The sequence below is a fragment of the Penicillium riverlandense genome (genome assembly GCF_028828495.1).
Source record: "Penicillium riverlandense strain IBT 135883 chromosome Unknown utg000007l_segment0_segment0, whole genome shotgun sequence".
Classification (NCBI taxonomy): Eukaryota; Fungi; Ascomycota; class Eurotiomycetes; order Eurotiales; family Aspergillaceae; genus Penicillium; species Penicillium riverlandense.
Window position 1 is genome coordinate 1,402,318 of NW_026643198.1, and position 22,670 is coordinate 1,424,987.

At 54.3% G+C, this 22,670-nt stretch overlaps 11 protein-coding genes across 11 annotated transcripts; 5 read left to right on the plus strand and 6 right to left on the minus strand.

Moving 5' to 3' along the window:
• Positions 1–551: 551 nt before the first annotated feature.
• Positions 552–2,669, minus strand: N7474_008138 (putative ATP dependent RNA helicase; the record flags this gene model as incomplete). Its single annotated transcript, XM_057199548.1, has 3 exons — positions 552–683; positions 736–2,391; positions 2,445–2,669. 3 exons carry the CDS (start codon positions 2,667–2,669, stop codon positions 552–554), a joined length of 2,013 nt encoding a protein of 670 aa, XP_057050249.1.
• A 214-nt stretch (positions 2,670–2,883) lies between these two features.
• On the plus strand, positions 2,884–4,327 carry N7474_008139 (uncharacterized protein; the record flags this gene model as incomplete). The annotated part of the gene is made up of 5 exons (XM_057199549.1): positions 2,884–2,904; positions 2,963–3,284; positions 3,340–3,582; positions 3,642–3,911; positions 3,960–4,327. The coding sequence occupies 5 exons, from the start codon at positions 2,884–2,886 to the stop codon at positions 4,325–4,327; spliced, it is 1,224 nt and encodes a 407-aa protein (XP_057050250.1).
• A 302-nt stretch (positions 4,328–4,629) lies between these two features.
• N7474_008140 (mitotic-spindle organizing protein 1) lies at positions 4,630–4,969 on the minus strand (the record flags this gene model as incomplete). The annotated part of the gene is made up of 2 exons (XM_057199550.1): positions 4,630–4,701; positions 4,751–4,969. The coding sequence occupies 2 exons, from the start codon at positions 4,967–4,969 to the stop codon at positions 4,630–4,632; spliced, it is 291 nt and encodes a 96-aa protein (XP_057050251.1).
• A 138-nt stretch (positions 4,970–5,107) lies between these two features.
• On the plus strand, positions 5,108–5,593 carry N7474_008141 (GNAT family N-acetyltransferase; the record flags this gene model as incomplete). The annotated part of the gene is made up of 1 exon (XM_057199551.1): positions 5,108–5,593. The coding sequence occupies one exon, from the start codon at positions 5,108–5,110 to the stop codon at positions 5,591–5,593; it is 486 nt and encodes a 161-aa protein (XP_057050252.1).
• Positions 5,594–6,081: 488 nt separating this feature from the next.
• N7474_008142 (putative transmembrane glycoprotein) lies at positions 6,082–8,913 on the plus strand (the record flags this gene model as incomplete). The annotated part of the gene is made up of 1 exon (XM_057199552.1): positions 6,082–8,913. One exon carries the CDS (start codon positions 6,082–6,084, stop codon positions 8,911–8,913), a length of 2,832 nt encoding a protein of 943 aa, XP_057050253.1.
• Positions 8,914–9,636: 723 nt separating this feature from the next.
• Positions 9,637–11,575, plus strand: N7474_008143 (PP2C family serine/threonine-protein phosphatase; the record flags this gene model as incomplete). Its single annotated transcript, XM_057199553.1, has 6 exons — positions 9,637–9,672; positions 10,000–10,458; positions 10,514–10,598; positions 10,649–10,855; positions 10,909–11,199; positions 11,274–11,575. The coding sequence occupies 6 exons, from the start codon at positions 9,637–9,639 to the stop codon at positions 11,573–11,575; spliced, it is 1,380 nt and encodes a 459-aa protein (XP_057050254.1).
• Positions 11,576–12,328: 753 nt separating this feature from the next.
• On the plus strand, positions 12,329–13,973 carry N7474_008144 (choline-phosphate cytidylyltransferase; the record flags this gene model as incomplete). Its single annotated transcript, XM_057199554.1, has 4 exons — positions 12,329–12,873; positions 12,942–13,292; positions 13,343–13,769; positions 13,824–13,973. The coding sequence occupies 4 exons, from the start codon at positions 12,329–12,331 to the stop codon at positions 13,971–13,973; spliced, it is 1,473 nt and encodes a 490-aa protein (XP_057050255.1).
• Positions 13,974–14,655: 682 nt separating this feature from the next.
• N7474_008145 (uncharacterized protein) lies at positions 14,656–15,777 on the minus strand (the record flags this gene model as incomplete). Its single annotated transcript, XM_057199555.1, has 1 exon — positions 14,656–15,777. One exon carries the CDS (start codon positions 15,775–15,777, stop codon positions 14,656–14,658), a length of 1,122 nt encoding a protein of 373 aa, XP_057050256.1.
• Positions 15,778–16,149: 372 nt separating this feature from the next.
• Positions 16,150–17,459, minus strand: N7474_008146 (DMT family transporter; the record flags this gene model as incomplete). The annotated part of the gene is made up of 2 exons (XM_057199556.1): positions 16,150–17,076; positions 17,133–17,459. The coding sequence occupies 2 exons, from the start codon at positions 17,457–17,459 to the stop codon at positions 16,150–16,152; spliced, it is 1,254 nt and encodes a 417-aa protein (XP_057050257.1).
• Positions 17,460–19,239: 1,780 nt separating this feature from the next.
• Positions 19,240–19,944, minus strand: N7474_008147 (uncharacterized protein; the record flags this gene model as incomplete). The annotated part of the gene is made up of 4 exons (XM_057199557.1): positions 19,240–19,392; positions 19,439–19,622; positions 19,677–19,728; positions 19,797–19,944. 4 exons carry the CDS (start codon positions 19,942–19,944, stop codon positions 19,240–19,242), a joined length of 537 nt encoding a protein of 178 aa, XP_057050258.1.
• A 672-nt stretch (positions 19,945–20,616) lies between these two features.
• Positions 20,617–22,507, minus strand: N7474_008148 (uncharacterized protein; the record flags this gene model as incomplete). Its single annotated transcript, XM_057199558.1, has 3 exons — positions 20,617–21,376; positions 21,425–21,631; positions 21,681–22,507. The coding sequence occupies 3 exons, from the start codon at positions 22,505–22,507 to the stop codon at positions 20,617–20,619; spliced, it is 1,794 nt and encodes a 597-aa protein (XP_057050259.1).
• Positions 22,508–22,670: the final 163 nt, after the last annotated feature.

A 22,670-nucleotide genomic window follows, 5' to 3' on the forward strand; every position in this document is an offset into this window, starting at 1 on the left:
ATTGTTCGTGATTACACCGCTACGGCGAATGATGCGGTAAAGGGTGCTATGTTTCGTGGATAAACAGCTCATCTTGGGTCCGGCCACCCAAACCAGCTGGAGACGAAGATACAATGCTAGCTAACAGAATCCAGCCCCCAAGTCCAGTGCAGGAAGCATCAGTGTCCTTGGACAACGACCAGTGACTTTGTGTATTTCCGTAGATCTTCAGGGGGTTTCATGGTGTTTTTTGTCGTCCAAAATGTGCATAAATATACCGCGAGACCGAAAGGTGCCAAACGCAGAATTCCAGCTCTAAAGGGTAATTTTCACGGTTGCCATTTTAACAAAAGCATCATCTAAGCCACCTCAATCTCCTGCTTGTGAGTGCAGGAGTTGAGTGCTACCTCGCACTGGACTGACGTCTTGCCGACTTGAAGGTAGAGTGCCGATTCAGAGCGATCTCGCCTCCGACTCGCCATTGTAAGAGTCACAGACGGAGCCCCTTGTCTTCATGTCAGGGCCGTTGGAAAGTTCGTTGGATATTCAAGGTTGTTAGAGTCTCCCACGGATCAAGTCACTCTGTAATACTCGGGTGCATATTCCAGCAGGTAACTCTTCTCGATCTTCGTGACGTCCCGAATATATGTCTTATCGCCAGTCTGCATGATTTCGTGGAAGATGACCCAGTCTGCCTTGCGGTTCTAATAACAACAGTCAGCCAAAGCAGGACCGATGGGAGGGAGAAGCACTTACAAACATCAACGAGGTAGGGTGAGCATGAAGAGTGAGTCCTCCGCTGACGGTCTTAAAGGTTCCATCCGGTTGCATCTTGGCGGCATGGGCAAAATAGCCCGTTGTTAGACACCGCTGGATCTGCTCAGGTTGCTTGCTTGGATCAACGGCCCGGTGTGTGGACAGTGTTTCATCGACCTGAATACCAAACCGCTCCAGGTACCGTTTCAACTGCCCACGGATGCTCACAGCACGCTGCAGCGATTGGTAGTTAAGAAGGTTGTCACGGCACCACTTGGAGTCCTTTTTCCCCTTGGTAACGAATGCTTGATAGACGTTGAGATAGGTCAAATGATCGCCTTCTTCGACTGCGAATTTCCGACGATTGCTTTCGGCGGACCGCTTGTCGCCCTCATGCTGTACCCACACAGTCCCTTGGAGACTGACCATGGCAGCTATCGAAAGAATTTCAGTCAAGCAGCCAAAGGATGGTGCAGCCAGCAAAACTTTGCCCATCATGGGATCCACTGCGAGTTCCGCCATCCGGATGCCGAGCGGCTTGGTGAGTTTGGCGTAATCGTCCACCGCGCCGAGGGAGAAAAGAAGCTCAAAAGCACGGATGACAAGCTCCGCGGGAGGAGAAGTCAAAAAGTCAAATCGGACAATGTTGTCGATGCCCAAGGCCTTCAACTGCATGATGACAGGGGCCAGGTTTGACCGTTGGATCTCCGGGACCGTGGCTTCGGGCAGCTGTTCGTATGCCTGCTGAGTATAGAGACGAAAGCATTTGCCCGGCTTGGTTCTTCCCGCCCGGCCAGATCGCTGAGTGGCGGAAGCTTTCGAGATGGGCACAGCAGTCAACGTTTCGATGCCAGTACTAGGATCGTACGCCCTCAGTTTCGCGAAGCCACAATCAATCACGTATACAATTCCGTCAATGGTGACCGAGGCCTCCGCGATGTTGGTTGAAACGATGACCTTCCGGGTATTATCCGGTGCTGGTTCAAAGACATACATCTGCTGATCCGTCGAAAGGCCGGCGTAGAGAGGCAAGGGAAGTAATGAAGGCGCCTTTGGGTGGAGAGTGGCCGCACGCTCCGATATCGCCTGAATCGCAGTATCGATCTCTTCTCGGCCCGTCAAGAAAATTAAGATGTCCCCTTCTGCCTCTTGAGAATGTATGTCGAAGACTGTGTTGATGGCTCGTTCGACGTAATTTTCCGCAGGAGACTCAAGGAATAGCATGTCAACCGGATACATTCTGCCCTCTAGGCTAATGATCCTGCCAACACTTCCACCCATATCAGCTGGCTCTGCATCGGGCCTGTACTCATCGTCGGCAAAGAAGCGCAGAAAGTCTTCGGCCTGCAATGTCGCGCTACTGACAATAATCCGAAGCTCGGGCCGCTTCTTTAGGATTTTCTTCAGGATGCCCAGGAGAACATCGGTGCTCAGAGATCTCTCATGCGCCTCGTCCACCATGATCACAGAATAGCGCGAAAGGAGAGGATCCACCAGAGCTTCTCGCAGCAACATTCCATCCGTCAAAAATTTGATGCGGGTTGCCGCAGAGGTCAAGTCTTCAAAGCGGATGGAGTATCCCACCTCTTCGCCAACCTTGCAACGCATCTCCTCTGCCACTCGCTTTGCGACAGTCGTGGCAGCTACCCGGCGAGGCTGAGTTTGTTGGTATTAGCTTGCTGCATCTTATCTTCGTAGATCCGACTTACCTGTGTTACTGCAATAGCTTTCCCATATTGACACCATCCGGCCTGGTCGAGGTACTGGGGCAGCTGGGTGGTTTTCCCACTGCCCGTCTGTCCCACGACTATGGTGACTGGGTAGGTCTCGACCAGATACTGCAAGCTTTGTTTGTGGCGTGCAATTGGCAGCAATACAGCAGGCTTGTACAGTGCCGGGATAAAGGAGGAGGACAGATCCAGCTCCGAGGCCATTGTGAGATCATGCTGTGTGTGTCCATACGAAAGAGAGAAAGAAAGAAAGTTGCTCCTTCCTATCCCGAACAGGCAAGTGGCTCATCACGTGCCACCCCACGTCACTGATTGGAGCTTCCTTCCCTCGTGATTAATTGTTCCTGCTGCCTGTTTAGTTCTCTCTTTCTTCCATCGCTCTCACTCGCCTGTTCTTTATCTTGGATTCAGCTACAAGATGTCAGAGGAAGAAAAGACTGTACGTTCTAGATTTCCCCCATCCCCGCCTGTAGCCATGGTGGCTTACTTCTGGCCAGCCTTCAACGCCCAACAAGGCCATCGCCGCGCTCAGCACCAACAGCCCTCGCGCCGAGTCGCCGACGACTGCTCGCCCGCTCAACTTCGATGATGAAGAGCCCCAGGAAAGTGGAATAATATCTACAGCGACAGGATCTGTCCCGCAGTCTGACCCCGAAACTGCCCCGGCCCCCCCACCAAAGCCCCCTCGGCCCTTGAGCCCGCGCGAGCAGTCGGAGCTCACCCTCAAGGAAGCTTTCCCGTCTCTCGATGGTGCTGTAGTCAAGGCAGTGCTGGTGGCAAGCAATTGGCATGTCGAACGAGCCTTCAACGCTCTTCTGGGTTTGTGGCGACTTGGTTAAATGCAGCAGCAATGGCGCTAACCGTCTCACCGTAGGTATGACCGATCCCACGGCCCAAGAAGATATGGTCCCTCCCCCGAAGCCGCCCCGTCCAGATCAGCCCCCCACCACCACCGACTGGAGACAAGTGGAAGCCGATGAACGGTATGCACGCCAACTCGCCGAGCACTACAACTCCTCCCGCCGGGGGCCCCGTCCAGGGTGGGAGAGTGACCCGCGGTATCAGCGCCCCAGAGGTAGCGAGGAGGATGAAGAGAGAGACTACAGCTTTTTTGATGGTAGGGCGCAATGCGCACCCTTTTCTAGACCACGCAGAGCTGATAGATGTTGACGGTAGATGATCTGCCCGTGATCCGGGAGAATATCAAGAAAGGCTTCTTGGAGACACAGACCAAGGTCAACTCGTGGGTTGCGAATTTAAAGAAGAGAATTGACGGGGAGGATGTGGACGAGGAGGACGACGGCTACTCTGCGCCGCCCCAGACATATGGTCGCCCACGGCGCAGTGGCGACATGGGCCGTCGCAGCGGAGATCGCGAACATTATGATGCAGATCCTCAGGTGCTAGGCGATGATTTTTCAGCGCTTGAGCTGAGAGACTCAGAGGGTAAGCACTGGTTGACTGTTTCTCCATGTCCCGCTAACACAATCCCAGCTCCTCCCACGCGCCCACCCCGTCCTGGGGCCAACTCCGGTTTCCACAAAGCGCCTTCCCCATCGCCAGACCGACGCAAAGTGTCTTTCCAGGAGGGTCCGCCCACTGAGATTGATACTTCGGCCGCGCGGCAGTCTTCAACGGGCAACAAGGCGAGCAAATGGCAGCCTCTGTCTCAAGTGGACCCGTCCCCCGTCGCCGAAAATGATCCATTCAGTTTGGGCGACAGTGATGATGAGAAGGACACGAAAACCAAGGAGCAGACCACAGTCCCGGAGAGCGAACAGATCAAGAAAGCCACGGAGGAGGCCATGTCGGGCAACATGGGTTCTTCCAAGGACAGCAAGCCGGACGAGTCTTCGAAGTGATCGTGATCAGCCACCTTGTACCCCCAAATTGCTCCTCTATCCCTACTTCACCTTTGTTAGCCTGAGATGCCCCCCTGTCTGTTGCCTGTCTTGTTGAGATTATGATAGCGAGTAGAAGTAGCCAGCATCTATCCGATTCCAAGTCTACTATCTTCAATCCGTAGACAACACTGTATTTTGTATTCCAAAGAAAAGCAAAGGGTATCTAGCGGCCATCTTGACCTCACAACGCCTGAAACCAGGAACCAAAAACACACCAGGACTTCCAACTCATTACCTCGCGCAAGAGAAAAACCTCCCAATTACTCCGTCACGGCGGGTGCATTCAAGATACCCCGCTTGGAAGCTTCCTTGCGCAGATCCTTGATCACCGTCTAGAGGGACCAGTTAGAAGTGATACAACGAGGATGGCAAGCTACTGACCGCCAAGGCGTCGGGATTGACGCCATTCTCGATCAGAGACACGCAGAGCGACAGCTCCGTGCGGTCGAGGTTGGTATTCTGCGCGTGAATGACAGGGTCAGCGCCGCGCTTGCATGTCCCGCCGCATGGCATGCCACTTACGAGGAGCGTGGAGATCTCGTGAAGAATGTCGATGACCTCGCGCGCGGCTTGGCGCTTGTCATCAGCTTGGGAGGGCATGACCTGATGGTGGTTGATGTTGATTGATGTTGTTGTTGAAGTTGAGTTGATGTGGGGGAGCGGAAGGCGTTGTCACTGGTTGATGGGTTTCTTTTTTTCTGTTCTTCTCAACCCTACACCACCCAGGTACTGCCCGGAATGCCCAACCTGTTCATCTCGGACATTCATTCCTTGAAGAGGAACGAAGCCCTGGATATTCTGGCCCGGATCGCACGCGTCGAGAAGAAGACATTCCCGACCAATGAGGCATTCGGCTTCGGCGAAGACTTGTGGAGAAAGAAGCCCAACACGCGAGTGCTCTACGCCACGGACGGAAGCTCGGACATCATTGCCTATGCCGTCTATGTGCGGCAGAAGGGGGTAGCTCTCCTGCACAAGGTGTGCGTTGTGCCGACCTATCGCCGACAAGGTGTCGGATTGCAGCTCATATCCTTCATTCAACAGCGACTGCGGAAGGAGGGCTGCCAGAGCATCCAGCTCTGGGTGGACCAGGCCAGGGAGCCCGCCCGGGCATTGTATATCCGCTGTGGATTCGAGGAGTGCGAGGTGATCCCTGACTACTACGCCCCTGGGCGCACTGGCATCCGAATGGTCCTTGACCTCGACGAGGAACGTGCCAGTTAAGATCAAGGCCACTTTTCCGGCCCTTGTCCTCTTATGCAGTGTTCCTTGCCTACTCAAGTTTTGGAGGGGGTTAGAGATCATGGTGGTGGTTGGGCATGTCTGTGCTCCTTGGCTGCCACAGGAGTATCCCTTGCTAAGCCTTCGATCCACGAGCCCTACCGGGGCGGGGCCCATTCTCGGCTGTCACTCTGCTACATACTTTGACGTCGCACATATCCAGGTATGGCTTTTTCCAAAGGGCACACCTTGAATATCTCCTTGTCACCGGCCCCCCTGGGCACGCCGAGTGCCAGGGAGGAGTATCCTTCGAGAAGTCTACAGAGCTTAATCTTTACCTTCTGTCTCCTTCCGTCATTTCTTGTCTCTCTCACCCTCTGATTGAAGTTGTCCGGCGTGCATTTTGGTAATTCGTCTGCGCCTCATCACGCTGTGTCTTTCACACAACCCTACACGGTGTTCCGGACGTCATCCGGTCCTCTCAGCCAGAGATGGGGCTTTTCTCTCTCATCATTGCTTTGGCGCTGCTGTCTGCCGTTGATGCAGCTGCTCTATCTGCCAACTACCCGATCAATGCACAACTGCCTCCAGTCGCGCGAGTTGACCAGCACTTTCAATTTGTTTTCGCGCCAAGCACGTTTGCCAACACCGACGCAGACACGAAATATTCGTTAAAAAATGCACCATCATGGCTTGAAGTGGACAGCAGTAGCCGGACACTTTCAGGCACTCCGTCTTCTGATGACACTGGTTCCAAGAAGTTCCAGCTCGTGGGATCAGACGGATCGGACTCAGATAGCATGGATGTCACCCTGATCGTCACGACAGATCAAGGGCCAACTTTGGGGAAGCCACTTATCACGCAGTTGCAGGCCATGGGCCCTGTTTCCTATCCGTCGACTCTGTTCATACAACCTGGGCATGATTTTACCATTTCTTTCGACAAGGACACATTCCAGAACACGCACCCTTCCACAATCTATTACGGAACTTCACCGAATAATACCCCACTGCCATCTTGGATCGAGTTCGACGCTACAGCACTGAAATTCTCTGGGAATAGCCCGTCTTTTCCGGGTTCAAGCTCAGAAGCCTTTACGTTCCAGCTTGTTGCATCGGATGTAGCTGGTTACAGCGCAGTGAATATGACCTTTGAAATCGTGATCGGCCCTCATATTTTGGCGTTCAACGAGACCACCCAGGCCTTCAATCTCACTAGGGGCCAGAAATTCAACAGTCCCAGTTATCGAGATCTTCTTTCGCTTGATGGATCCCCAACATCGAGCCAAGATGTGACGTCCGTGGATGCCGACTTGCCCGACTGGTTAACCTTGGACGAGGTCGCGATCTCGCTCAGTGGCACACCGTCAGATGGTGCTGTGAACCAGAATATCACCATCACAGTAACGGATACCTACCAGGACCAGGCGAAGCTCATGCTTCGGCTTGAATTCCTCGAGCTGTTCCTTGACACGATTCAAGGCTGCGAAGCCACGATTGGCGAGGACTTTACGTTTGTGTTCAACCAATCGATCATCACCGACAACTCCGTGCAGCTTGATGTCGGTCTGCCCCAGCAACTCTCTTCGTGGCTTACCTACGACTCCGGCAACAAGACGCTCCACGGGCACGTTCCTGCGGACGTGCAGCCTCATAACTGGACCATTCCCCTGACTGCGCATCAAGGATCCACCAAGAACACGCGGAACTTTGAGCTTGATATTGTCAAAGCATCGGACAGTCATGATCCTGAAGACCCTTCCACTCCATTTTCCACATCCGCCAGTCCCTCTCACAGAAAAGCCGGGATTATCGCAATCTCCGTTGTGATCCCCATCGTTGCAGTGTTGAGTCTTATGGTTCTCTTTTTTTGCCTGCGTCGCCGCAGAGAGTCGTCTACGGTGGAAGAAGAACTCCCGAAACCGAAAGGATCTCCTCCACCGCGGCCCGTACGTCCGGATGCACCGCTCGCTCATGAAAATACAGCTTTCCGTGAAGACCCTTCCGGGGACGACACTTCTTATGGCTGGTTGAGCTCAACCATCCCTGCTTCCGATCTGCCCAAACTCGAGCTTGGGCCCGCGTGGAACATGGAATCATTTGGGAAAGAGCAGACCCCGATTCCGCAACCACAACCAAGTCCGCCACCTCGTTCTCCTGCCAGAGGTACCTTCCATCCGCTGAGAGACTCGACCGCGGGGGAAGAGAAGAACAGGGCCAGCAATTCTCCCTCCAAGTCTCCTAAGAAGCAAACCCAGCGTCTTTCTTTCAACAACCCTTCTCCCGTGCGCCGTCGCCGCTCCAGTCGACGCGAACCCTTGAAACCGATTCAACCACGGGCTATGAAGCGCGAATCTGTTCAATCAACGCGTTCGAAGCGATATTCCAAGCGGTCTAGTGGAATCTCATCTGTTGCCTCTGGATTGCCGGTGCGACTAAGCGGGGCCGGCCATGGTGCCGGTGGATTTGGACCTCCAGGACACGGCGTGGTGCAGATATCCTGGCAAAACGCCAAAGCCTCCTTCCCCAATGACGAGAACAGCCTGAACAACATTGCACCGCTGTTTCCTCGACCCCCAAATGCCCGGACAAGACACAGCATGGCATCCAGCATCCCAGACCCCACGAAGCGGTTGACGTTGCGTACCGTGGAGCCCGACGACTCGCCCACCTCCGAGGCAGACTCACTGGAGGCCTTTGTGCACAGCCGCGCCAAGAACCGGAACTCGACCAACCCTTTGTTCTCTGGCCAAGTTGACCGCCGCGTCTCCTCCGGGCTGCGCGCCCTCGAGCGAGCACGCAGCCAGCGCAATCGGGCAGACACCGTCTCTGTGTCGACCTTCTCCGATGAATACCGACAATCTATCCAAGAGCGACCTGTCTCGATGGCCATATCGGCCTCTGAATATGGTGGGGAAGACAGCCGCTTCTCTCAGTACCAGAGCCTCCAGCCTCCACCCAATCTACACCCGCTTGCCGAGGGCGCCGAAATGAGTCGCAGCCAGCTCAGCCTGGCACACGACTACCGCGGCGTCATTTCTCCACTCCCTCGATTCTGGAGTGATAATAGTCTGAGCAGCGCCCGCCGCTTGGCATCTGGGAGCCACGAACAGCCCCCGCAGCCCTCGGGGGGAGGAGCGTCCGCCATGCCCCAGAGCTCTTCGATGGTCTCCGATCTCGAGGAGCACCTCTCCCGCAAGGCAAGCCCTCAGAAGAGCAAGAAAGAGGACCGGGGCATGTCACTGGAACCGCCACCTACCCTAAAGAATTTCAGCAGCCAGGGCCTGCCGGTTGCCAGCAGCGGCGAGCTGGCATTTGTGTAATACCTAATACCCCACGTATTTTGATTCGTTTCTAATTGTTTGGCGTTGGGGGGCATTGCGAACATGATATCCATCCATTTTCCTTTCTTGACGGATTTACTCTCTTCATATGACACTAGTTGTATTCGGCCGGAAGACTTTTTTTCCCTTGCAGAGTGCCTGGAGGGTCGTCAGCGCGAGACCGGGGCGAGGTAGATAGGGGGCCTCACTGGTTCTTCTCTGTGGTGCTGGAACGAATCAGCTATTCTAATACTATATGCCTCCTGCACTACTCGTCCTGCATCTTCACTCGTCGTCCCATCGGTCCTCTGTAGTAACGGGGCACGTGACCCTTCACTGGTCAGACTCCCGTAATTCCATTACAGAAATCTCTGCCTGCTGCACTGATAGCGATAGCACATCCCACATTGTTGTTCCTGTGCCTCCCTCTGCTTCTTCCTTACTCTGCCTCCTTCCTCGTCCTGCTTACCTCCTTCGTGTCTTCATCCTCACTCACCTCACGGTTCTTTACCGCCCTCCCCACCGACCCTGCTCTGGTCATTGTGTCCCCACTCCCGATTCCGGCCTTGATCGCGGGAACCAACCGACTACGCGCTGAAGTGCCCTCACCTCACCTGACCCTCTCAACTCTTCTCCTTCTCACCTCTCCCGCTTCCTCCACCGCATTCATTCGGTGCTTTACTCTAATTCCCTTAGAATCATCCCTCCGTCTCGCTTGTCACAATGGGTCAGACTCTGTCGGAGCCCGTGGTTGAAAAGGTCAGTGGGCAAAATTCCCTGCTTTCCCCCACACTGCCATCCTGACGTCGGCTGTCTGCTGGCGCTCGCTGTCCACCACACCACTCCCCTAAATCCCTGCTCAGCGTTGAAGCTTGCCATGGTGGAGAGTCCCCAGTGGGATTCGGCGGCACTGAATTTGTTTTTGCTGGGGTGTTACCGGCTGCCCCGCATGCATCTGCTGTGCTGCTCGGAGGGGCGAAAGGGGTGCTCGAAGGCGATCTCCAGTTAGCACAAGGGGTGGCTTTTCTCATCACATTTGCTACTGAGATATTCTGAATGACGCTGACAGTTGTGGTTTTCTGCTAGACATCGGCCGAGGGCGAAGATGAGTGCTGCGTATACGGTGTCTCGGCCATGCAGGGCTGGCGCATCAGCATGGAGGATGCCCATGCCGCCATTCTGGACATGCACGCAAAGTATTCAGACAACAGTGACGGCAAACCGACGGATCCGGACAATCGTCTCGCCTTCTTTGGAGTGTATGACGGCCACGGTGGAGACAAAGTCGCGTTATTCGCTGGGGAAAATGTCCACAAGATCGTCGCCAAACAGGACGCGTTCGCCAAGGGCGATATTGAACAGGCATTGAAAGATGGTTTCCTTGCTACCGACCGGGCGATCTTAGAAGGTGCGTTGATGCTAGGTGGAGCAGAGGGAAAGAAAACAATCCTGACCCAGCTTCGCGATACAGACCCCAAGTATGAAGAGGAGGTGTCCGGTTGCACAGCCTCAGTCGGCATCATCTCCAAACACAAGATCTGGGTGGTATGTTGTTGCCCTGTTGGAACGGCTCGTGGTCGGGCTGGCTGACATATAATAGGCAAATGCGGGTGATTCGCGGTCAGTACTGGGAGTCAAGGGCCGTGCAAAGCCCCTGTCTTTTGACCACAAGCCTCAGAATGAAGGTGTGTTGTTTCTTGAAAAACACAAGAACTTTGCTGAAGGATTACTCTAGGCGAGAAAGCTCGTATCAGTGCGGCGGGTGGATTTGTTGACTTCGGTCGTGTCAATGGCAACCTGGCCCTGTCTCGTGCACTTGGTGACTTCGAATTCAAGAAGAGTCCTGAGCTGTCTCCCGAGCAGCAGATTGTGACTGCATTCCCCGACGTGACTGTCCACGACCTGACTGACGACGATGAATTCCTGGTGATTGCTTGCGACGGTATGTGATTTGTCTACATTCTCCCGGAACTACTAAAACTAAAATATCACTAGGCATCTGGGATTGCCAGTCTTCTCAAGCGGTGGTCGAATTCGTCCGAAGAGGCATCGCGGCCAAGCAGGATCTCTACCGAATCTGTGAGAACATGATGGATAACTGCCTGGCGTCCAACAGCGAGACTGGTGGTGTTGGTTGTGACAACATGACCATGACCGTCATCGGCCTGCTGAATGGCAAGAGCAAGGAGGAGTGGTACAAGCAAGTCGCGGAGCGGGTTGCGAACGGGGACGGGCCTTGCGCTCCTCCCGAGTACGGCAAGTCTCACGAGGAAGCCGAGGCCGAAAGTCACACTTCGTGCTGACCGTCCACACTTGAGCAGCCGAATTCCGCGGTCCGGGCATCCGCAACCAATTCGAAGACAACCCGGAGGAGTATGATCTGGAGATGGAGCGTCCGCGTGGTTTCAGTGTCCGCTCCGGCCGGATCATCTTGCTGGGGGACGGCACCGAAGTCGTTCCGGATCAGGGCGAGGAGGAGTTGTTTGACCAGACCGAGGAAGACCAGGACTTGGCGAATCAAGTGCACCATGAGACGCCCGATGCCACCCGGAACGAGCGCGAGGAGACTCCCGGTCCTCAAGGGAAGCAGGATGGAGCATCCGCTGCTCAAATATCTGAATCCCCGGCCTCCACCGCTGACGCCGACAAGAAGTCTACGTAGCTGATTTTTTGTTTCTATCTGTTTGGTGTTTTCATTTTTGTTTCCCCCGTGAACGACCCCCGCTACCCTGATTCTACGAACTATGCCCTTTTTCTTTTCCTTTTCCTTTGCTTCGAGAGGGTGTGGGATTACTGTCCGAGTGTGAGAAGGGGGAGAGGACGAGGGTGCGGTGGAGGGAGGAATGTCCATCCATGGGGGTTTTGCAGAGCTCTGCACCCGGGGCAGAGAGGGCATCATGTGTTTTCTTTTCTTTCTTCTTTTATGCCGTCACACCACACACGAGATACCGCAGAAAATGCCCGCTATTGACGAACGATCCATTCTCCTTCCACGACACACCCGGTACAATACGTCCGCACCGTGGGGGATGGTAGAAGTGGATTTTCAGCAGTGGAGTTGGGAAGAATGGGAGTGTAGAGCACGTGTTGAATTAGTTATGCACACGAAGTGCAATTTGCAGAGAGGAAAACAGACTCACCCACAATCTTGCCCCTAGTAATGTGACGAGCACTACCGAGTATTGGGCCCCCGGAGTGAAAATTACCCGCAATCTAACACGGGAATACCCACTTGTTGGATCCTGACACTCGTCATTTTGGGAAGACTATTATTTTCCAACCCTCTCTCTCCTTTTCTTGCCATCCTTCCTTTCCTCCCACCCCGGAGGAATCCACCCATTTTGTGACTCGGGACAATCTATCTATCTGTTCTTGAAAGTTACCGCCCTCCCCTCGGTACGCCCACAGTCCAGCCATGCCGTCACCCCCGTCTCCCTCTGCCAAGCGGAAGCGCGGCAGCTCGCAACACACGCCCGCCCAACTAAAGCCTCATCCATCGGCGACCGAGCTGCAACCCTCCTCGCGCGACGCGTCCGGTGAAGAAGGCGGCGAGGATTCCACCGGCACTGCCAATGTCCCCCCTCCGACAATGGGGACCAAACACAAGAAACAGCAGCCCTCGACGCCGGGGGATGCGGTGCCGCCATCGAAACGTGCCCGCAAGAGCTCCGGCGACGCGAGCCTCCAGTCCTCTTCGACTGTGATGCCCAACGGCGACGCCCAGATCCACAAGGAGGACCCCGGCGAGCCGTCAGAGACCACCGTGGCCAGCAGCGATATTGAGAACCAGCCGAGGGCTCGGCCCGGGTTGCACATCAAGATGCCGACTGAGCAGGAGGCTATCGCACCGCCCCTGCGCGCCGGGCTGCAGGACCCTGTGGGATACCATACCAACCCGCCGCCGACGGGTCGGCCGGTGCGGGTGTATGCGGATGGAGTGTTTGATCTGTTTCATCTGGGGTAAGTCTTTTTTTTATATCGGATGCGAACTTCGTGGTTGCCGGCGATACTAACTGGATGGTTTTTAGTCATATGAGACAATTGGAGCAGGCGAAGAAAGCTTTCCCCGATGTTTTCCTCATTGTCGGAGTCACGGGTGACGAGGAGACACACATGCGCAAGGGTTTGACGGTGCTCAGCGGTGCAGAGCGTGCCGAGACCCTCCGTCATTGCAAATGGGTGGATGAGGTGATTCCCAACTGCCCGTGGGTTGTGACGCCGGAGTTTCTGTCGGAGCACAAGATCGACTACGTCGCCCACGATGACCTGCCCTACCAGGCAGCTGAGGGTGATGATATCTACGAGCCTATCAAGGCCCAGGGCAAGTTCCTGGTGACCCAGAGAACGGAGGGAGTCAGCACCACCGGCATCATCACTCGGTATGTTTCTGCGTCTCTACTTCCCTCCCAACTTGTCTAACATACATCAGAATCGTCCGAGACTACGACCAGTACATCTCCCGCCAATTCAAGCGCGGTGCATCCCGCCAAGAACTGAACGTCTCGTGGCTGAAGAAGAACGAGCTCGAGATCAAGCGCCATGTGACAGAGATCCGCGACAACATCCGCACCAACTGGACCATGACCGGCCAGGAACTGGGTCGCGAATTGCGCCAGATCTGGCAGAACAGCCGGCCCGGCAGCCCCGCGCCCAGTACACGCACCAGCATGGATTTTGGCAATGGCGGCAATGGCGGCAATGGCCGCGGTCCCCTCACCAGTCCCACGGGCGGCAGCAAGTCCCATCTGTCGCGCGTGGAAACCCTCAACCGTGCAGATAGCCCGATGGGCTCGCCGCGGAACGAGGACTTCGCGACGGGGTACAGCCTGGGCTTGATTGGGGGCGTGCGAGCATGGGTATGTTTTCTTTATTCTTAAAAAACATTGTCATCATATCTAACGACCTAGCAGATGATGCGCAGCCGCCAGTCGCTTCAGGAAACCCCGAGTCACCCTCACTCGCCGATCGACGAAGACGACGGAGACTCTGAGCACGCCAACGGCTTCGACGAAGAAGACCGCGGCCGCACTGGTGGCACCGGAGTCTCTGCGTCGCAGTAGATAACACAATCTGACCCAGCATATCATTTTTTTTCTTTCCGTCACTTGCATTCTGAACCTTGTTTTACTTCTGTCAACATTGCTAGGACGGGTTCTCTCTTTCCTATGTCTGGCGCCCGGGTGTTTCCGTCTTTTACTGCTCTGATCCCATCCTCCTTTCCCTAATGCTCCGTCTGAAATTGAACTCCCATCTCCTTCCTCCCATTCCTTCTCTCTCATTTCATCTTTGTCGTCCTTGATTCCATTCTCCATTTCTGTTTTTGTATTGTTGGTTGGTTGACACAAAAGTCGCGACTTTGGACACGCGCTGAGACACCGGCTCTCAAAAGGATTTGTAGAAAGGCTTTTCTACTTGGCTGGGATATTTATTTGGGGTATTATGGATATAGACTGTGCTGGCTCTCGGGGGTTACTTTCGGGTTCAATGCCACCTTGGTATCATGCAGAAAACGATGCAATAGACCGGATCTTCTTGTGTTTGTGCACTACTAGTATAACTTTTGTTCAACTCGAAAGTCAACTTAGAAAACCACAGTTGAGGATCAAGATGCAATGTATATTTCTAATCAGTCTATCCTCTCTTGTCTTGTCTTGTCTTTCTATCTGTCTTATAATGAAAATGAGCAGCAGGAGTGGGTATCATCACAACAAAACACCAAAAGCAATAACAAAAAAAAAGGTCTTAAGCAGCCGTAATAGCCAACCTCGGCCTCGCCCTTCTCGGCGTCTGCGTCCTCAAATCATCCATGGCGCAAATCTCCGGCACACCCAGTCCCTTGACAAGCGGAACAGCCTGACCAGGCTTCGAACAAAGCACGGCGCGCAACTGATCCCTCAGATCCACAGCATCGCGACACAGATCAGGCTCGATGAGCCCCTTCGCAGCAGGATCACAGCGCGCCGTAACCGCCAGATCAAACTGCTGCAGCCCTCGCACGCTGAGCAGCGGGACGAGCCACGGCTCCGCAAGCGCAAGCGGCAGCCGCTGGCCAGCTACCACGACCGCACCGCCACCCGAGATAGTCCCCGTAAACCGGCCAAGATCCAGCGAGAGCCGCAGCTCGCGCAGGTTGGGCAGGGAGGCGACGCGCGCCCAGAACTGCATCCACAGCGCGTCCGAGTGCGTGTGTGCGTAGATCGAGCGGGCGTGGCACTGGCCCGCGAGCGGTTTCCAGACGGGCGTCCATTGTACCGTGAGGCGGCGGATGGAGCGGAGACGGCGCGGCCCCACGGCGCGGGCGAAGGCAACGAAGGTGTGGAGGTCGTCGACGTCGAAGACGGCGTTGGCGTAGAGCTGGTCGGCGGCTTCGGCGTAGATGGCTCGGCAGGTGCGCAGGAGGGCGGCGCCGCTGTCTGATAGCGACGAGGGCAGTTGCTCGTGGGTGTGCGGGTAGAGGAGGCCGTCGGAATGGCCGGACTCGCGGCCGGAGTATTCACGCCAGCGGGCCGGGGTGCGCGGGCAGCAGTGGCGATGCTGTGTGATGGAGGGCGTGGCGTGCTCGCACCGCACGTGCCGGATCTTGCCCTTGAGTTGCACGAGATGCACCGCGCCGTCGCCGAACACGTAACCCCAGATCATCTGGCGGATCTCTGGTGGCAGGCGCTGTAGTAGGTTGCTTGATCCCTGTGCGGCCATGGGGCCGGCTAGGTCGATCGGGCCCGCGTCGCGCGATTCGGTGGCGGGGGCACAGATCTGGCGTTCTTGGATCAGAGCACGCACGGCATCTTGCCAGCGGCGGCCGGTGGGATAGTAGTGGTAGATAGAGTAGGGGTCGCGGACGACCCAGGCGTCGAAGTGGCGCATTGTATAGGAACAAGACTCAGAATAAGCTCAAATAAACAATGATAAAGTGAAGCAATGGCAGTAGAAGAGAGTGGATGTCAATCCCAGTTCCATCCCCCGTCACAGATAATCAATCCGGGGTTAATGTGGGGGGGAGGGTGGGCATTATTTATGGGGCGAAGTGAATGTGAAAATCCTCATCCGGTGAAGCTGGATCGGGAATTGTCGGCGCGGACTGCAACGCTATGACGACATTTGATAAAGGAGCAGAGTGGTCCGCTAGGCTAGGCTTGATAGTCGAGGCTAGACTCTCGCTACTGTACCTACTACTGTACATACTGTGCATAATAAGGGGCTGCTATTGGCCAGACTCAATGCCCGCTCACTATCCGCTCAAGGGCCGGCGCACTCCTCGTCAGTGGCGTCGTCCTTGAACAACCCCTCCTCCCGCGGATCGCCGCGATCGACTGATGATTCTGCACGCGGCTCCTGCGCTACGGCCACATAGACCGCGCAGCACAGAATCAACGCAGATCCGACGACGCTGATCGGCTTGGGCGTGCTGCCCCAGACCACCTTGTCGTAGAACAGCGCGAACAGCATCTGCGTGTACACCATTGACGTGGCCCGCGCCCCCTGCCCGGCCTTGGGAGCCACCGAAGGCGGCGGCACATACGCCAGTCCCGCCGTCAACAAAAACTGCAGCAGAAACCCACACACCCCCAGTCCGCCCAGCAGTCCCCACTCCGTCTTGGTGCTTGGGAACCGAAACGGGATCCCCGGGACAAATATCATGGCGACCAGCGAGATCACCGTCGTCACCGTGGAGAAATAGGTCACCGATACCAGCGGGTGGGCCCGTTTTCCGATCAGGCGGATCGAAGTGTAGGCACCCGCCGCGCCAATGACGCCTACGGAGGCAACCACCGTCGCCAGAATGTGGTGGTACGAGTCCGCCTCGTCCGGGTTCTCGCCGTCGCCTGACGACGAGCGCTTGCTGAACGGTCGTGCGATCAAGACCACTCCCGCGAGCGAGACCACCGCTGCAAGCTGCTGCCGCCGCGAGAATGTCTCCCCGGGGATCTTCCACGAGCATGCGTAGCAGGTCATGATGGGCGCTAGGAACGTAATCACCGTTGCCTCGGCCAGGGGCAGGTACTGAACAGAGTAGTACAGGCCGTACACGCCCATGAATCCGCAGACGGCGCGCAGGAGCAGCCAGCCCAGCACGTCTCGGGTGCCCAGCGGGTGCGGCGTGCGCATATAGAACATATACACGTAGCTTGCTACCGCCGTGATAGACATGCGGGCAAACAGGACCTACACATGCAGACCATGAGCAAATTACCATCTTGAAGAAAATGCTAGACACGTACCTGAAACGGATGCATGGAGCTATGGATCTCCAGCACCTGCGTCATGACATTCATCGAGGCACCAAACATCTGGGCCAGGAGCACAAGGACCATGCCTTTGTATCGGAGCCAGAAGACCCGACTTCGGGCCAGCCAGGCATAGCGAGGTCGTGAGGCTGCGGCCTTGGCCTCGTCTTCGTCATGGGTGTTGTCGTTGTCTGGATGTTCTCTAGGGAGGGGTAAATCTGGGTGATCTGGATCCTGGTCGGTATAGGGGGCCGGGACTGACATCCGGGAGTTGTCATTGGAGAGACCAGGGGCGTCCCTGGGTTGATGATCTGCGCTCATTTTGGTGGCGGGGGGACGGTGGTGGTTGTGCGAAAACTCTGAGCGACGGGAACACAACTATAAAAGAGGACATATGCATATGATAATCACGGCATGGGTTATGAGGTCGTCTGCCCTTTCAACTGAAGAGAAGAGGAAAAAGAAAAAAAGTGAGCGCGCATGACCAAAAGTGGAGTTGGCTGGCCCGATGACATCGCTAGTGATGATTACATACGGTAGTAGAGTGCATACCGACTAAATCTCGAAAATGTTATAAATCAGGACAGTGTTTAACACATGATTTAACACTTAATAGATGGTAATGATCACAAAGTTAATTGCCATGAGTGACAGCGGGATTAGCACGAGGTGGCGCTCCCACCAAGCCCGAGGCTATAGATTTTAGCAACATTATGGACCAGTCTGCACTGTCAAGGCTACAACCATTTATTCTACACACATTTTCCCGTGAAACGGATTGTAATCATTTACCGAAGCGAAGATTGGCATTGACTGCGGGAGACATTGGCCCGAACGAGGCTCAATTCTAGAGATCTAGAGAGCACTACATGAAATCGCCCAATCTTACAATTTTCAAACTTGAAGTGTGCCAACCGGGTACCTAGACACGCCTTTGTAAGGTTTCTGCCTGTCCGAGCTAGCTAAACATAAGGGCTCCCTCGACTCTGACAATGTCAATAGTCTGGATGGACACACACGGACGATCACACTCAACTAGAAGAATGACTATCGGGGTCTTACAATTAACCGAAAAACTTCAGGAATACCCATTTTTACACCTAGTTCCATGGATGTGGTCAGAAAGCTGCTAGTGACCGGTTCCCCTTATTCAATTGCTTCTTTTCCTGTCGCTCTCGTCCTCGTCTCATGGAGATGGGTGGATGCGGTGGGATAAAGAACAACAAGGTAATACTGCCTTGAATCGGCCAAGTGTGAAAGAGGTCTCTTCCTTTCCTCTGGGGTTCTTCATTTCTTTCTTACAGAACCAGCATTGGAAAACGTAGTAGCGGTGTGGAGTGTATATTTAGCGGGAGCTCTCATGTCAAGACTTCATGGTGGATAGATGGACGAGCATCCACTGAGAAAAGGCTACAAAAATCCACTCTCTTTTCCATTTCAGCAGCCCCCACTTTCTCCAGAGAATATTAGAATATTCGAAGAAAACACGCCCCTCGACTAGTGCGTCCTGGCCGATTAGCGAGCGGGTTGGGTGTGGGCCGGTGTGGATACAGATCTGTTCTTGGCGCATCCATCGCCAACGTCAGGTCTACTCCGTGTCAACTACGTTCGATGTGACGAATCCATTCCCCATGGAAAATTAGTGGATTGTTGGTATCACCACTGGGCGATAAAGAATGAACAGTCCCGCGGATAGACACGCAGGACCCAGATCAACCCAGGGCAAGGGACATACAGAGAGACTCCGAAAAGGAGCGCAAGTTTCCTCGAGCCAGTCGGGCCACTGAAACAACAGAAAGAAATAAAAGAACAAAGTACAAAATCAATTCACCCGCGCCCTCTTTATTCTTGCTTCTACATCCCGAAAGCAGAAGAGAAGAGAAAAACAATGAACGCAGAGCAGCCGACCGGGACCCCGAGCCGTGGAGGGATAGAGAGAGGAAGGGAAAAGCAGCAGTCGCAAAAAAAAAGACCAGTTCATGTTAGTGGGGAGTTGTTGGGTAGACTCCCCAATCATATCCGTGCGTCATCGTGGAAATCCCGCGAGAAGGCAGGATAGGGCGCGGTGCGGTGGCACCGGAATCGCTGCGGTCGCATCGATCTATGCCTCTTCCTTGTTCTTCTTTTTGGACTTCTTGCCGCTGGGTTGTGCTGCTGTGTTCTCTTTCTTCTGGTGCACAATGAGCCGCGTCCAGGACTCCTCCTTGTCCCACTCGAAGCCAGCGAGGTAGGGCTTTTCCAACTCGTCGTCAGCCTGCAGAGGTCAGTTTTTGTCTTTGACGACCAGCCAGTCCGCTTACCTTCTTCTTGAACTGCTTGTGGATGGCGTCTAGTGCGTCCTTGATTGTGACGCCCTTCAAATTCCGGGCAGTGACCTCCAGGCCCAGGGGGAAATGCAAGTCAATCTTCTTGACTGGCGGGTTAACGAGGTGCAGCTTGAGGATATCCCGATCCTCGACGGTGTTTGGTGAGGTGTTGAGTTTCCTGGCAGGGGGGTCAGATTATGGATGACGTGAAAACGACAGGCCAATGACTTACCACCCGGTCTTTTGTGTCTCGATTGGGAGCGAGAGCTCGATCTTTTGTTCCTCTGGATGGAGAGCGATGATGAGTGATGATGGAAAGGATGGATGGATGGAAAGGGGGATGGAGACTTACCCAGGTCTTTGATATTCCAGACTTCGCCCGATTTGGATGGGGTGCGCTTATGCGTCTTCTTGACTTCCTTCTCGGAGGGTTTAGGGGCTTTGTCGTCTATAGACAAGCCAGCGATGGCAGAGTCGACCTTGGTGAGAGGCACAGACATGATGGGTGAACAGTAGGTGTAGATGAGACTGGGAAGGGGGGGAGAGATGTTAGAAGGGAAGGGAGATGATGATTGGAGATGGGATTGGGAGATGGAGCATACCAGATGGATAGAGTTGGATGATGGTGATGATGATGGATGAGGAAGAAGAAGAAGAAGAGAAGGGAAGGGAGAGTGTGTGCGAGAAGAGGGGGAAGAGAACAGGTGACTGGCAGGTGACCAGTGATACTGGCGGGGGAAGTCAAGGATGTCATGTTGGGCTGCGCAGCATAGGGACTTGACTGTACTTCTGGACCGACCTACTGCGACAGCCTCTAGGCACGGGATGGGGATTATCCCATGCTATTTCTACTCAGAATAGCTGTCATAATAAATCAGACCTCACCCTCTCTGTCTACCGAGCCTGATGAATATACCCTCGTTGTCCCCCTTCGGTCGGCTCCCCCGGATCACACGAGCATGTTGACATCACCCAATCCTAAGGCTGCACCCCGCATTCTTACTATTGTTTCGCTCCACCCAGATCGACATTAGCGGTACTAGTGCGTATTCTGATTACCATTATTACATCGTAATTATGTAATTCAGACACTGGATTAGGTGCTGTTAGGGTTGCCCCTGTCATTGGGAATCTCATCTAAGCTGATGTGCTCGCTTCACAAAAAGATCTCTTTACACTTTGTCTGGTTGTCTTGCTGATAGTTGTGGACCCAAAATCGCTTCTCGGAATTGACCATGTAACAGGAGAGACGTGGTGCGGATACTGCTAGTCAGATTATCCTTCACAAGCTGCCCAGTAGGCTTGGAGAATACCACCCCAACTTCTTCCAGCGTCATATCCTTGACCTCCGGCATGAACAGGACCTGGTAAAACCAGCCCAGAACACTGATCCCGCCGAAGAAACCTAGAGTGAGCCCAGTTTTAGTCATCGCGTCTTGCATGGCGCTGAAATTGTAAGTAATGATGAACGAGCCCAGAAATACCATTGCATCGGACGTCGCCATGCCGTAACTGCGGAGGTACGTCGGGTACACGTCAGATGGGATCACCCAGGTGAGACAGGCGTAGGATCCATAGCAGAGCATGTATATAATCAGGCCGCTTAAATATAGCCCTTCTGCAGCTTGGACGTTCGTGTTGACATTAAATAGGTAGCTGCAGCCGATCAGAACAAGGCCGACGAAGCAGCCAGGAAGCATGGTGATGGCCCAGAAGCGGCGGCCGAAACGCTCCATGTTGAAGATCGCGGGAATGGTGCCGATGAGTAGAGAGCCGCCGCCCACCATGGACATGTATGTGCTGTTCGCGGGGTTGAGCCCGATTTGCTGCATCAGGATACCCATGTAGTACATAAGGCCATTAATGCCAACGAATTGGCCTAGTAGAATCATAATATTCGCATAAATGATAGCGCGACGGCAGCGCGGGACACTTTCACAATCAGCCATGTCGGGTATGGGTGGTGGTTGGGGCACTTACGTGATGAAATCAAACCACACGAATTTCACAGCCGCTCGTTTAGCTCGCAACTCGCGCTCTTCAGCGTCAGCTGTTACTTTCATCAAGTAGAATTCGGCTTGTGAGTCGAATGATTCGACACCGCGAATGCGCTTCCAGACGCGGTACGCATCGAGGAGTCGAGACCGATGCAGCAGGTAACGGGGGCTTTCGGTCAGAAGAATCATGCTGTGATATTTTAGTTTGATATATTTTCTCTTTGCACTGGTTGACATACCCAATGAGCATCAGAGTCGAGAACACAATGGAGGAGCCGAGCATATACCGCCAATTCCCGTCCACTTTTAGGAAGATAGCGGCTACGACGTAACCGAAGACTTCCCCCAGCGCAATATTGAATTGGTAAAGTGAAACCAGGTTCCCGCGGAACTGACGCTCCACGCATTCTGCCACGTACACCGGCACGGTACCTGTCTCGATGCCGACGCCAAAACCAAGAACCGAACGGCCCATGATCATCATAGGGTAACTGATAGCGCCAGCTTCTAATGCCGCCCCGATAGTATATAGAATGGTGGCCAGAATGATCGCTCGTCGACGACCGAGATACTCATTGGCGGGAATGAGCAGGAAAGCACCAGCCACCGCGCCGAGAGGCATCGAACTATTGACGAATCCTACTTGTTGCACGGATAAACCCAAAGCGGTTGGCATAAAGAGGTTTGCGCCGCTGATGAGTGATTGATCCAGGCCGAACAGTAGCCCTCCCATTGATGCGAAGGCAGCCATTACCCAGGTGAAGTACTTGGGGTTCTTGAATGATAATTGGAATGCACGAGAGCGCCGCTGAGGACCATTGGCCTCCTCACTCTGTTGAAGCTCCGCCTCGAGTTCATGAACGAAATTTAAAACTTCCTGGCGGTGTTCGATTTTGATCACCTCTAGGAGCTCTGATTCCTTGGTGGCATCCGGTACGTTAGTGAGCTCGGGGCTGTCGATATGTTCTGCGCTGGCCTCGTCGGATTTCTTTGTGGAAGAAATTGATCGTTCCTCCGTGTACGTAAGGTCGTTTTCCATGGCTTTTTCCATTTCACGGAGGACCATTGAAGACAATGGTGAAAGACGAGTTTGTCGAATTATTTTCGCAACAAATCCGGGGTATTCCCAGTAGTTTAAATAAACCGCGAAAAATCTCGCCGACCAGAGAGACATTTGACTCCGTCGGCGAAAATTCGCCAGAAGAGGAAAGGCGTGGCAGGCCAAACCA